The sequence below is a fragment of the Coffea arabica genome, chromosome 7e (assembly GCF_036785885.1).
Source record: "Coffea arabica cultivar ET-39 chromosome 7e, Coffea Arabica ET-39 HiFi, whole genome shotgun sequence".
NCBI lineage: Eukaryota > Viridiplantae > Streptophyta > Magnoliopsida > Gentianales > Rubiaceae > Coffea > Coffea arabica.
The window spans coordinates 1,300,485-1,315,277 of NC_092323.1; the positions used below are offsets into that span (position 1 = coordinate 1,300,485).

Here is a 14,793-nt window from a genome sequence, read left to right on the forward strand (position 1 = left end):
TTTTACATAACCCCCTGTATTTTCAAAAATTATGTATAATCCCGTTTATGGTTTGGATTACAGTGTCAAAATGATGAAATAATCATTTATAACGGAACTTCTAAAAATATCGAATTTGCCTTTATAAATATATGACACATTAACCCCGTATGGTTTTATATTTTACCATATAATCCCTTTATAGTTTAATACTTTACTATATAACCCCCTTATGGTTTTCAAAATATACACATAACCCCCCTTGGTTAATAAATAATTTTTAACTTTACATAGGAGTATTTTTGACATTTTAGATGACTCCGTTACGAATGATCATTCCTGTAACTTTGACACTTTAATTTAAACCACGAAGGGGTTATGTGTAACTTTTGAAACCATATGGGATTGTGTAAAAAAAAATGCTAAACCATAATGGGGTAAAATGGAATTTGCCCTATTTAAAATAAAGAAGGGTTGGAAGAATGAGTTGGGTGGTATTGAAGGAAACAGTGTAAGTAAAAGATTTTGAATTAGAGTCCTCCCATCTACACAAAAAAAAAAAACATATCTAAGATGGGCATTTTGGGTCATTCTCTACTAAATTAACCAAAGCCGACCTGCAACTTAGGACATTTGCCTTGGATGTACAATAACAAGTCAGTGTATTTTTTTTTTTCTTGATTGATTCACTATCTAAATTGGCTAATATGGCCCAAAAGACCTGTTTAAAAGAGTTGATTTACTTTTATGGCAAAAAAAATTTAGTTATCAAACCATATCATTTTAGATAGTTTAATGACCATTTTTTCTATTTATTTTTAAATTTATTAGTACTTAAATTCAAACTCAAACCCTTATTAATATAGAAAAGAAATTATAGATATGGATATTTGTAAGTTTGAGTTTCCAATGAGTATTTGTTTAGTGTGCAATTAAAAATTAATCTAAAAAACGATAAGAATATGTGAAATTTAAAAAATAGTAAAATACAACTTATTGCTCCAAATTTTTTTAACTAAAATAAGCAACCCCAAATAAAGTTGTGTGCAAGAAATCATTGAACTGAAACACATGAAATATTGTCAAACAATTCTATTTGCTTTATCTTTTTTTATCGGTACTTAACATTGAAACTTGCATATATTTAAATTCCCTATATTTTTTCTCATATATACATGTTAGTTGAGTTAGAATCTAGGTTTAGATTCTTTCACAACCATACCATAACCAAATCGATGATTCTTTCATATGGTCTGGATTGAATACGGTATGAATTTGAAATTTTGAATTCTAACCTAAGACTTACAAATGCATTTGATTTTTTTTTTTCACAAGATTATCGAATTCCAATTCTCACATATAAATGCATATGCAGTTTCTCTTGCTCAATCGATTTTCATTGCACTCAATTTGCTTTACTTGTTAATTCACTATTAACTCCAATTTTTTAATTGATAACTTATAAAGATGGAATTAGTCAATCTAATTGAGAATTTATGAAAATTTTCAACATTTAGCAAACATGAATAAGTAACCCTGAAAAAACATAAGCATGTACTACTTTAGTTTCTCGTTCCATTCATAACACAAATAATTTTAATGGTCCATTTGGTTCATAGAATGGTGTATGATCGGATAGATCATTTTGTGTTATCCCATGTTTGATTGCATTTTATATATGGCATGACACATCCGAATACATGGAAGAAGTGATATTCGTCAACTTGAAGTGACTAATTGATAGGATGATAAAATTTTAAACTAATTTATCATTATAAATAATACAAATTTATGTGCTCATAATTATATAATCCTACTCCCACATGATAACAAAACATGAATAGGTGAATTTGCCCCTACTAATTAATTTTAAATTATTTGATTAATTTACCCTTATGAATGATACAAATTCATAATGACTATTATGTAACAACATTCTCACATAATAATATGACAATAAACGGAGTAATTAGCCGCTACTAATTATATTTAAGTTTTTGACTAAATTACATCTATTAATTGATTTAATTTTTTTGACTAGTTTGCCCATACTTTCATTATAATAAAAAAACTATATTGCCCTTGCTAAACTTATTTTCTCAACCAAATTATATATAAATACATAATCCTATCAATTGAGGGTTGTGAATAAATAGTTCAATAAGCTCCAATTTGGCTTAAAGAAAAATTTTCTATATTAGCTTGAACTCAACTCATATAAAACTCTTATGAACTCAACTCATTTAAAACTCATAAATGATTTAAGTTTTAATCGATTTAACCATAATTTAGCTAAAACTTGACCTATTATTTAATTGAATTTTAAATTTAGGTTCAAAAACTTGGTCAAAATCTATTTGTAAGGGCTTGAGTGAGCTAAGTTTGAATGAACACAAATTTTTATATAGCAAAACTCTTGATTTACTTTATATATCTAAAATTTTAAACGACTCTATCTTAATAAAAGTTATAAATTATTTAATTTTTTATCAAATTATTAAATTATTTTATTAATATTTTATAAAATATTAAATTATTTTTATTAAAAAGGATATGCAAATTAAGAGGTACTTTGGTCATTAAAATAGTAATTCTAACTCATCAAATCTTTAATCAAACACATAATAGGATTTTTTTTCAACACATCCTATCCAATCCAAAACCAGCCAAACACTAGATAACTTGGATTATTAATTCAAAGATGACTCAACTTATGATTAATAATCCGAAGATGAGTCATTCCATCTCATCCCGTCCGTGAACCAAACAAATCCTAATGGATTAAGTTACATTTTAAACAAGAGTAAATCTTTCCTACACTGACGGTGTATACACTATCAGCGTTGGATTCATGACATGTGTGCAAAAGTTGAATTTCAAATTCAAATTTTGCATAGTTGTCATTCATCCAACGCTGATAGTGTATACACTGTCAGTGTAGGAAAGATTAATCCTTTAAACAAACCATATGTAAACTACAAAAAGAGTTAAATAAACATATTCCCTCATTTACTTAATGCTTCAAGACTAGTTTATGAAAACAACAATATATGCTTGGTGGAAGCTTTTGCATATTTATCTTGATTAACAGTTATTACCAAATATTCCCCTAGAAATATTAGAAGTGGCCCAAACTCACAGTAAACTTAATTCTTTATCTTTTTATTACTTTGCAAAATGAAGAATCAAAGAACAATTGTATCAAATTTAAGCAAAAGCAACACTGAAAAAAAAAACCAATTTTGTCTATGGATCTATGTAATCAATAAGAAAAAACATACAATGATTAGCACACATTTTAGAATAAAAGATAATAGGTTACGCCAAAGGTTACTAAATTATTTAAAATTACATGGTATGATCACTAATTTTTTTTTAGTAAAAAAAATCACTCAACTCTTTAAAATGTAATTTTTTCAATCAACTCATCAAATTCCAGCATAGAGATGATGAAAAGTCACTTACGTGACATGAATTAGCACTTTTTAAGGATAAAAAATATATAATTTTTTGAGGAATAATTATTCAAGCATTAGGGATGATAATTCATGAGGCATACATGAGCACTTTTTATAGGGGAATATATATATATATATATATATATATATATATATATATATATATATATATATTTGTGGAACAATTTGGAAAGAAAAATCAATATCTTAGGGACAAAAAAATAATATAAGAGAATTAAAAACTTTAACTAAATTACATGCTAGTCCCTAATCTATGTTTTTTTAGGACATTGTTTTGATACCTCTTCTTACCTTTGTGGCATGCATTTCCACTGTCTCCCCCTTCACACTATAATTCCCTCATTTTCTATCACAGTTTCCTCTTTCCACCATCCCTATTTCTCCATTCCTTACCAGCACTTGCAGCCCTCTTTTCTTTTTCCTAGATCCCTTATGCCAATCCCATCAATTTCTTTCCTATGAAACCTCTCACCATCCCTCCTCTTTGACCATGTCTATCTAAATTCCTTTTATAGTTGGGAACTACTTGATAATCCAAATAAATCAATTCCTATTTATTTTTCACTTTATCTAATTCAAAACTTCCAATACTGCTAAAAATAAGAGAAAGTACGGGCTCACAATCTATCAATTGTGAAGTCTCTAACAAATTTTGTATGATTTTTAGTCAAATTCATGAATGGTCCTATAGAATATATGGTTGGCAGTGTTGATGTATCATAAGAAGATTGCATTGAAAAATGATCAACACATAAACAAATCATGAGTATATTCCAATAATATACGTCCTAAATTTGTTAAACTGGTTGTGTTTTAAGAATGGGAGGAGAAAGAAAATTGATAGTGAAAAAGAGGTGCAAGAAGAGTAGTGCGAAAACTTCGTTCCGCTCTTCACTAAATTTATTTTCAGACTTTGTTGACAATTATATCCCTGAAATCATACTATTATTCACTATTATTACCCTGAGATCCTACTATTATTCACTATTTGTTGACAATTATTCACTATTATTCGCGTAGGTCATATAAGCAACTTTCCATTCTAAATAGTCGAATATCTTATTTAACTAAAAAATAGCCAAACAGTTAGCACTCATACGAGTTTAAATAATTTAATGACCTTTTATGTCATTCACTCTACATATTAGATTATTTTTGCTGTGTTTCAATTAAAGAATTAGGAGAAAGATTTGAAATCCATCCAAATCACTCTAGTTGTTTTGATTATTTAAAAGATATTTGGATTTGTAATTCATCAATTATTAAAATACATTTTATGTATTCAAATAATTGATTATTTACAAATTCAATTACCTCATAAGTATTTGAGAGAATTTCAAATTCTAAGTAGCCTTTAATATTTCTTCTTTGTGAACAACTATGATGCCATCAGAGTGACTTTATGCCTTTATTACAATTTGTTCCAACCAAAGGGGTTTTAGTGTTAGAAAGATAATAACGGGGTAAAGTAAAATCGACCTCAAACAACAAGGAGTTTTTACCTAAATAACCAAAGATCAATTACTCTGTATAAATTGTTCTTGGCATCCATTTCTTAAATCTGCATCCGGTTCGTCTCTTCCATTTCAATTCACCCTTGTCAGTTTTGTATAGTTAGGGCTATTCTTACGCATGCATAACGTGGGAGAACACGGAAACGAACTATAATCCCAAATTCAGGCCACAGAATCTTGTCGCCATCAGTTGGAAGAGGACGGAAGGAAATTGCTATGCCGCTATTCTTGTCGTCAGAGGAGTTCCAGAGCTGCTCGAATGACGCAGCTCTGGTGGCGGAGAAGGCGGACGCTTTCATCCAGGAACTTATGAACCAACTGGAGACGGTGAAAGCCAAAGCTGATGCCGCGTCCATTACTGCCGAACAAACTTGCTCTCTCCTCGAGCAGAAGTACGTCTCCCTCTCCTCCGAGTTCTCCAGCCTCCAGTCCCAGCACTCTCAGCTGAACGCCTCTCTGGAAGAGCGCCTCACCGAAATAACTGAACTCCGAGCCCAAAACCACCAAATTCATTTGCTATCCGTAAACTCTTTCGCTCTCTTGGCTATTAATTTTTTTTATTTCATCTTTCCGGGGACTGATGCTAAACTTGTTTCCTCTCCATGTCTATTATCCTCTCTTCACCCCGAAATCATAATCCAAAAAGACTGGCAAGGATGGGGATATTGAACGGCTGTCGACTGAGGCATCAGAGCTTCATAAATCCAAGAGACAGTTGATAGAGTTATTGGAGCAGAAAGAATTAGAGATCAGTGAGAAGAGTTCGATAATCAAGAGCTATCTTGATAAGATTGTATGGCGCTATTTATTTGTTTCCCTCCTTGATTGTATTATTTGCACAATCCCTTTTAGTTCAGGTTCTCTTGACCTAATTGCATGTATAAGAATCTATTCTTGCTACACTACTGTTTTAGTTAGTACGCATATGCTTTACATGAGCGTTCTCTACCACCGAAAGAAAAGTACATAAATGAAATGAACAAATTTTGAGTGATGTCCATAACGTTTAGCCAGTATTCTTGTGGTTTGGAATCTAGGGCTACACTTCTAAATGAAGTTATCTATTATACAGGGAAAAAGTGCATTCTGGAAAATGTTTGTGATGTATCTGCTACTATATTAGAGATTGTTGGTGTTGAAGAAACATTCGAGGTTATGCATGATTGAGATTAGTCATAGGGAAAATGCTGCTGATATTTTCTGTTTCTATGTTGTAAAGGTCTACTTGACTGAGAATGCTGCTTCTAAGGAAGCACGAGTCAATGAGTTGGAGACTGAACTTGCACGATCTCAGGCTTCTTCTACTCGCATTTGTCAGGTAGGTTGAAATGCTGCTGCATTGATTACTTGTTTCTCTAGAATGTGAAACAATGTATCGTAAAACTTCGTTCATCTGTGTCAGTGTCAGTTGTTCTTTATTTTTCCTAGATAAAGGGCAAGAGAATGAAATAGAAATTAGTCGAAGCATATCGTGGAAACATAGCTACTTATTGCTTGTTTACCCTTTTCCTTTTTCAACATTTTGACTATTAAATAATCTATGTTACCTACTGAAGTTACTGTACATAAATTATTGGAAAGTCGACTCCCTCTCAGCCCCCCTTTCCCTTTGAAAATTTTGAATTGTCTTTTTTTCTTTATTTTGTCCTATATTGGTTCGATGTGGTTGTTGAGATTTGCAGTAAATCAGAGACACCAAGCCAATTAGTTAGTATAGTATCTTTTTCTGTTGTCTCATCAGTTGCAGAGTTATTGTTCTTCATGTATATGCATCTGCTTTGTACCAAAATTCTTTATATAACAAAGCATTTAGAATAGGATGATGATTCTTTTCTTTTAATGCCAAGTAGTAAAGCATCTGTAAGAGATGGTACTTATTTTTTTGTGATCAAAACTTAATTTATCAGCTAAAAGGTTACAAAGAGGTTCATGTTTTACTGACCCGGTCTCTGATTTAATTCTGACAAGGAATAGCTATTAAGAGTCCTCCTTCACTTCAATATCTCCTTTTCAATGGGATTGAAAGAAGTAAGGGAAAAGTAGATACTTAGAATCTGTTATCGGCATCGTCTTTTAAAATTTCAATGCGTTTAAAGGTAGCATCAATACTTATTTCATTTCAGTGCCTTCAATTATTTGTTTTATCAGCAGCATGAATTAGAATCTCATAGCTTATTGTCAGCTCACATCATTTCTCATGTTTAGTACATTGACTTCGTACTGGTACATTTTGAAGCTTGAAACTGAATAAATGATTGTTGATTGTTGACGTAGGAGCTCTATCTGCTTTCAATCATACTAGCTCTTGATTTAGGTGCATATTCTGATGGTTTGGAGTCTGTTAATTGCAAGCATTCTTATGGGATACGCAGTAGAAGACTGTGTCATTCTAAGGCAGGACTTGACTTTGACTATGTTTATTAGATAGTAGTAACTTCTTAACATAGTGAGGGAATCTGTGTCTTCCTTTTTGGATTTTTATTTTCCTTAGTTTTAAAGTGATTTAAAGCAATTTATGATGAATTTGCTGACATATAAGAGCAGAAATGCGTGCTTAACTGAGTTAGTACAATTAACTGGGCTATGAGCATATGTTGATTGATGGTTTCTCCCATACTGTTTTAGACTTTTGTCTATGCTCATATCTGACTTAGTCCTTTTTCTTGTATTATTTAGAATGATGCAAATGTGTCTAAATAATTGGATTTTGGCGTCTTTCTGTTTTCTGTTATAAAGCTCATCCAATTTTGAGTATGAATGTTTGCTCTCTGGCAGGAGAAAGAGCTCATAGAGAGGCATAACTCATGGCTTAATGATGAGTTAAAAGTCAAAGTTGATAATCTTATTGAGCTGCGGAAAGCACATAGTGAACTTGAAGCCGAAATGTCTGCTAAGCTCGCAGATGTGAGTCTCCCTAATAAATTGTTCATGCATTAGCTGTCGAACTGCTGATTTATAAATTTGGTGAAACTTTGTGTTTGATTTAGGTTGAGAAAAATTGGAACGAGACATCTAGCTCTTTGAAGTGGAATAAAGATAGGGTGAAAGAATTGGAATCAAAGTTAGCCTCCTTAGAGCAGGTGTGCAGAATTGTATCCCTCTTTGAGCTTTGTTTATGTCTCAAAACATCTGTTTTGTTATGTAAATATTCATTTTTGCTTTTGAAGGAGTTACTGTCAGGTAAGGATGCAGCTGCCACTATTGAGAAGCAGCTCTCTTCGGAAATCTCAACAGTAAGTAATTGTAAAGATGTATATTGATATTTGATTTTCTTCCAGGTCATGTTTAAAAATATAAAAGTCCCGGTGCACCCATAAACAATGTTAAGGAATTTAATGTTTTTTCTTGCATATTTCTAATGATGCTTATTGTTTTTGTGCATGTGTTTGTGTGCCTTTGTGTGTGTGGGAGGGAGGGCTTTTGACCTCGTCTCTTGGTTTTCATGTGGGAGTTGCATCGAATGAAGATTTGAACATTTGAAGAGTTTAGTAACTGTAATTTCATGCGTTATCCCAAAGAAAATCAAATGACTTGATTAAGGAGTAAATATAAATGTCCTGAATGAAGATTATGACGCTGTATAGACTTGACTGGAGAATAAGAGTTCTTAAACTTAAAGCATTGCGCTGAGTGTACCTTTGAATCACGATGCAGATAATGTTGGTGTAGTAGTATGATGATAATTTTGAGGTAGTGCTTGCATGACTCATAATGGTATAGGCTTGGGGTTTGGAGGGTTGGAAAGTTTTTGTGAAACTTGAAACAAAAGACAAGAATTGGTTGCTGCTGTTAGTATCTGTAGAATGTTTGTTATTGATGTATTGGGCTCTTGCTGCTCAGTTGCCTTTCTAATGCTGAAGTCATCAACCAGGAGCCAGCTTAAATAAAATAACCACTTCTTTTTCACTCCATCAACATATATGCATAGCTGATAAATTCTCTATTCTTCTGTTAAATTTTAATGTTAATTTCAGATTGCCTTATTGACAAGTATGTTCTTTTTTCTGCTCTACTTGTAAAGTGGAAAAAGCTCGTGGACCTATACAAGGAGAGCTCTGAGGAATGGTCCAAAAAGGCTGGGGAGCTTGAGGGAGTGGTCAAGGCTTTGGAGGTAAGTGTCTTGAAATTGAGTTTCGTGTGTATTCATTCACTAGAACTCTTTTATTTATGCATGTATAATTTTCATGTTTGGTTTGTTGCAGACTCATTTAGTTCAAGTTGAAGATGACTATAAGCAGAGGCTTGAGAGTGAAGCATCAGCAAGAAAGGAAATTGAAAAGGTTTTGTGTTTTTTCCCCTCTCCTCCTTTTGCTTATGTGGTCCTTTTTTGTAATTACCTTGGGCTTGTTCTGATAAATATCTAGAGTCTCATTATCCAACATTAACTTCGATTACTAGATTCTCCAATGGAACCACTTCTTTCTCAGGAATGGACTTTTCTAGTTCTAGCTTGTTATGTGCATTTATCTAGTTTTTGTATGTCACTGGAAACAATTCTTTCCATGAGTTATTGTGCCTTCAACTTCTTTTTAGATGGTTATGTACTCTATGTTATGTAGGTTACCATGTAGAACATAAACTGGTTGCCTTTCAGAGTAGTTTTAAGCTTTTCATAGAGCAACAATGTTAAAGTACAAGAAGTGTTAATGATTCTCAACAGGTTGATAAAGTGTTAGCCAAACATGTTAATTGCAAACTTAGTGATCCATAGGCCGTTGAAGTACTTTACTTTCTCGTCTACTGAAATCACTTCCAGATGTATCTTTGTGATTTATTAGTGTTCTTTATGATTTAATTGCATCTTGGTCTTTGATGGCAAGGATTTGATTCCAGTTAAAAGGTGTATAGTTGTGAATAACTTTTGTCCATGTGCAACTTGTGCACGTGGAGTATGTGCATAATTTATAAGGTCTAGGATGGTTTGCTTGTGATTGCTGGATTTGAGGCTTATAGTTGCATAAATAAGTTGATGGGTTTGTCCTGTACTGGGCCCAGAATTTGTGAATTAATATTTATGTGTCTTAGGTGTTTTTAATAGGTAGGAAAAGTTAATGCAGTTTGTGATTATGGGTTTAGGTTTTCCCTTTTTGTGGTTGCTAGTTGAATTACCCGTTGAGTCTTATTTTACTGTATCATTTCAATTCTTGTTTTGTAATATTGTTTCAGTAATTTATGTCAAATTAACAGACTATGGACAATTTGGGTGTAATAAATGTATTTTCTATTATTTGAAGCAATTGTGCTGCAAACTTTTTCCGACCTTATGTGTAAATTGGTGACTTTCTACTTTAGCATGAGAAAATATTAACATCAATCTTATTTCATTTCTCAGCTGTCCTCTTTTTAATCTGGTAGGTTTTGTTTCGCTGAAGGTAAATATTGTCTATCTAGTGATCCTTTTGTTGAATAATTTGGGGAAAAGAATGAGATGTTAGCCAATTAGTTTTTAGTAGAGCCTTATATATGTTTTAGAGTAACAATTTTTATGTTGACTCTCAATAATGAAATTTGAGTTGGAGATTTTCCCACCATGTTACAACCTTCTAGTACTTGCATTTCATTGATTTATAGAGTCATTTTATTTTGGTTTGATTAATTGTGATGCCCATGATTATAATTCATACTGCGGCCATTGCTGTTTTTAATTTCATACTTTCTCCTTTTGAATATTTAGGAAGCTGATTGTTTGAAGGAAAATTTTGAAAAGTGTGCAGCCGAGTTGGAAAGTTTTAAGAGGAAGGACCAGCTAAAACCACTTCCCCTGAGTAGTTTTACTTCTGAATTGTAAGTCTAACAGACATATTTTGCAATGCAGGTCCATCTGACTTGTTCCTGGTTGACTTCATCTCTTAATGTATATGACTTTTTGTTTGAAAGACACCTTTTGTAATTGAAATTGCTTTAGAATTTGCATGTGATGCATCTACGACTCTGTTTTCCTACCTCTCCCTCTAAAACCCTTTTTAAGTGAGGACTTGAACTCTATTCATGACAACCATTTGTACTTTTGGCTTTATTACCTGCATAAAGCTCACCTCTACGTATGCGATTGGTTGCTTCTTTAGTCTTTGACTGTGAGTGGCCACAAAGTAAATTTTTTGTTCTCTATTTTTGCTGTGGATAATTGCAGATGGGTGGACCCAAGGGAAGGTACAAACACTGTTGAGGATAATCGGATGCTTTTGCCAAGTATTCCTGTTGGTGTCTCTGGAACTGCATTAGCAGCTTCCCTTCTTCGAGATGGTTGGAGTGTAAGTTAGAAATTTCCTCTGTCTTTAGTCCATTTCTGAGGAGAAATTCAAATCTTGTCGAGTTCATGACCTCATTCGGCTGTTTATCTGTTTTTTCCACCTGTCTAATATCTTTCTATCTTGTTAAGTTGGCTCAATTGTACACCAAATATCAAGAAGCTGTTGACGCGTTGCGGCATGAGCAATTGGGAAGAAAACAATCTCAAGCAATTCTGGAGCGTGTATGTTTTTGAACTCTTCTTTATATCTAGTATGTGTAGCATGTTGTGTAGAACTTCCAACTTCTCTTGTTATGATACATTCACAATGTGCCTGACTTAGGTCTTCAGATGAGATGCTTTAACCAGATGTCTCAATGTTCATAAATTATTTATGTTTTGTGAATTGAAAGGGAAAGTTTCTGTTCCAAACATTCTGTAGTGGGTTATTGTTTGTGAGGGGGTGTATGAATTGGCTGCTTTTTGGGTGTGTTTGCTCACATTCTGTTAAGGGAATTGTTTGTTCTCTTCTGTTTTGTCTTTTCTACTCTCTTACATCTAGTGCATAGTGTGTCAGTTCCTTTTTCAATTTATCAATGTTGCTTTTATTTTCTACAATAATGAATGTGCACATTAACAAGTTTCCCTGAATAGCCTGGAGAAGGAAAATACAGTTTCCAGGAACATTTTCGAACTTTGCCTGTGGATATGCATATTGATATGATTTTAGAAATGCTGTAAAAAGTTAATTTTAGAAATGCGGCTCTGTTTGGATCTACTAGTTTTTCAAAAACTAATTTTTCAAATACTATAAAAATTTTTAAAAAGTATTCTAAAAGGTACTCTAAAAAGTAATTTTTTTTTTTAATTTTTAAAAAATATTTTAAAAACTCTACTACTCTTAAATATTTCAAAATATTTTCTAAAAATATCCTAAAATATATTTTAAAAACTCTACTACAGTAAAATTTTTCAAAAATACCCCCAAAAACAGCTAATTCAAACGGAGTTTCCCGAGCAGAGAAATGTTTGTCCTGCTGCTGATTCACTAAATGCCATGTTTAACAACTCTCTGTACATTGGATGCCTTAAGATTGTGTCCAATGTGAAAATGCTTTTGCAATTATTAACTAATGGGGTTGAATCGAGTTGACTTTGAGCTGGCACTGGTTGAAATTCAACTTGAACTTCACCATAAGCTGCAGTCCTACTATAGCTTTCTGGCTAGAAATGAATTTGTGAGAAATCCTCAACTTTTTTGCATCAGCATATTTTGTTTTATCTAGCCCTCATTGACTAATTAAGTGATGACATGCACCCATAAAAGTCAAATTCTTATAGCTGTAATTGAAAATTTGGAAATTGGGTTCACTTTACTACTTGGTGACACTTCTCTATTGGGTAGCAAAGGACTTTGGAAAGCAATTACTATTAGTTGGAGCTGATGTGTTGCAATGTTCATACTGTTGCACCCACTGCTATTCAAGTAAGTTTGTTAACAGGTGGTGTTATAGGAAGTGAGAAAAAGAGGAGAGCGGTGAATGAGACACAAGCTGGGAGTAGATACCAACTTTAGAAGAAGCAGGGAATAGGAGAAGTATGAAATCCCCAAAAATTATAGCCAAATGATATTATTCACGGTTTTCTGTGTGGGCATGTATTGACGAGCTTGTAAATTGTAAATTTGTTGATATAGATATGCGTCACAAGTTTTCATTAGCTAAAGCTTTACTTGTGGCACTGGATTAATATGTATGTGCCGCTATATGATCTTAATCCAGTCTTAATTTTGTACTTTTCTGAATCGAATATCATTTTTTAGGTACTTTATGAGATAGAGGAGAAAGCAGGTGTCATCTTGGATGAGCGAGGTTTGTCCTTGATTTCAAGAAACTTCTGTTTACTTCTGTTCTTTTACCTCTTATTCGTTTTTTTTTTTGGCTTGTTCTTATGTGAACATTGATCTGGAGGTCATCGTTTAACTTATATTTGTGGGGTATTTGGGATTGGAAGAAAAATTGAAATTAATTTCTTCATATGAATTAGCATTCTTCTTTTTTAAGTCAGTAATGATGTTTTTAACATTCACTCAAACATGGAAATCACTTTCCACAATTTTGTGACAGACTGTTAAAATGTGGTTCATGAGGTCACTACTTCACAAGAAATTAACTAATTTTGTTTGATCAAAATTTCCTTTTCTGTGTATTCGTTCATCAAACCCTGAGTAATAAGATCTTCCTTCGTTCACTACTTCACAAGAAATTAACTAATTTTGTTTGATCAAAATTTCCTTTTCTGTGTATTCGGTCATCAACCCCTGAGTAATAAGATCTTCCTTGGCTTAGGAATTGTGCTGGTATAAAATTGTTCTTACAGTTAGATAATTTTTTTTCCCAAAAGCATTCAGTTTAAGTATTACGGACTCAATTTTGGTGGATGCTTTCCGATATGTATCCACCTTTAGTTAGCGGTTTTAGTGGTTAACATGGTTACTAAAATCACTATTCTTTATTATTCTTTTATTGTACTCTGTCGTTTTTGCCTTCTTCTTCTCCTCCTCGTCCTCCTCTCCCTCTCTCTCTCTCTCACACACACACACAAAACTATCTTCTTCTTGAATGCTAAATCCTCAATAAGGAAAGGCCTCTTCGAGGTATGCAGGAGCACGAAGTATGAAGGTTTCTTGTTCTCTGTGTGTGTTTCACTCAACTATGTTCTTGTTAAATGATGATTCCCTCAGAAAAACAATTCTGCTTGTAGTTATGTAGGAGTACTGAGTACAGCAGTAGAGCCATGTTTAGCTGTGGGTGGGCAATTGCCCCCTTAAACTTTGAAAAATTCATGATGTCAGCACGAAAAAGCTGAAAGTTTTTAATTTTGTCCTACATTTGCATTGCTTCTTATTATGTCTCTTTGACCGTAGAAGCTTCAGAAAATTAGTCAGATCATGTTTGATATTGTTTGTGAGTATATGCAACTTATGTTCGTCATATTATTGATTTGATGGGTGAACATCCATTCAATAAGGTTCTGAAAGCATCTAGAATATGAAAATTCTGTTGGTTTAATATCTTGCTCTTTTAAATTGTAGTTTGTAATGGCCTAAATTGTAGTTTGTAATGGTGGAAGTTGGCCAGTTGGCTGCTGAATATTATAACTTGTGAGAAGAAGTGTTTGAACTAAGTACGGGGCAATTCTAGTATTTTCTATGCTTGCACTAGCCCATGCTCTGCTTACTATATGGATGCAACGAGCACATTTGATTTGTCTATCTCCTTTCTTCAAGACAATGAGTTTGTTTGGACACACAAAATTTGCAAGATTTATTTCAGATTTTGTTTTGCTTGCATCATACACACAATTCCCAATCACCTTTTTATCTCACATACATCACATCACAAAAAGTACTACAGTAACTGAATCAAATAAATCATCCAAATAAATTCTTATCCAAACAAACTCAATAATTTTTAGTGGGGATACAGCATTATTGATGCAGAGTATACTTGTCCCTCCATAAAAAGTATACTGTAGAAGCTTCTTTGCTTGATTTCTTCTTCTTCATGGACATGTCATGGGGTTAATTGCC

General features: G+C 32.9%; 1 protein-coding gene across 4 annotated transcripts in view; it reads left to right on the forward strand.

Moving 5' to 3' along the window:
- Positions 1-5,021: 5,021 nt before the first annotated feature.
- The window catches only part of LOC113737611 (nuclear-pore anchor-like), a 28,457-nt gene continuing 18,685 nt past the window's right edge, over positions 5,022-14,793 (forward strand). For all 4 annotated transcript variants that reach the window (XM_072058860.1, XM_072058862.1, XM_072058861.1 and 1 more), the window contains exons 1-12: positions 5,022-5,494; positions 5,619-5,765; positions 6,192-6,290; positions 7,748-7,876; positions 7,960-8,052; positions 8,140-8,205; positions 8,994-9,083; positions 9,175-9,252; positions 10,647-10,756; positions 11,103-11,223; positions 11,352-11,444; positions 13,024-13,072. In XM_072058860.1, coding sequence (XP_071914961.1) covers positions 5,189-5,494; positions 5,619-5,765; positions 6,192-6,290; positions 7,748-7,876; positions 7,960-8,052; positions 8,140-8,205; positions 8,994-9,083; positions 9,175-9,252; positions 10,647-10,756; positions 11,103-11,223; positions 11,352-11,444; positions 13,024-13,072 — 1,381 coding nt within the window. In that variant the 5' untranslated portion in view covers positions 5,022-5,188. The remainder of the gene's footprint in view (positions 5,495-5,618; positions 5,766-6,191; positions 6,291-7,747; positions 7,877-7,959; positions 8,053-8,139; positions 8,206-8,993; positions 9,084-9,174; positions 9,253-10,646; positions 10,757-11,102; positions 11,224-11,351; positions 11,445-13,023; positions 13,073-14,793) is intronic.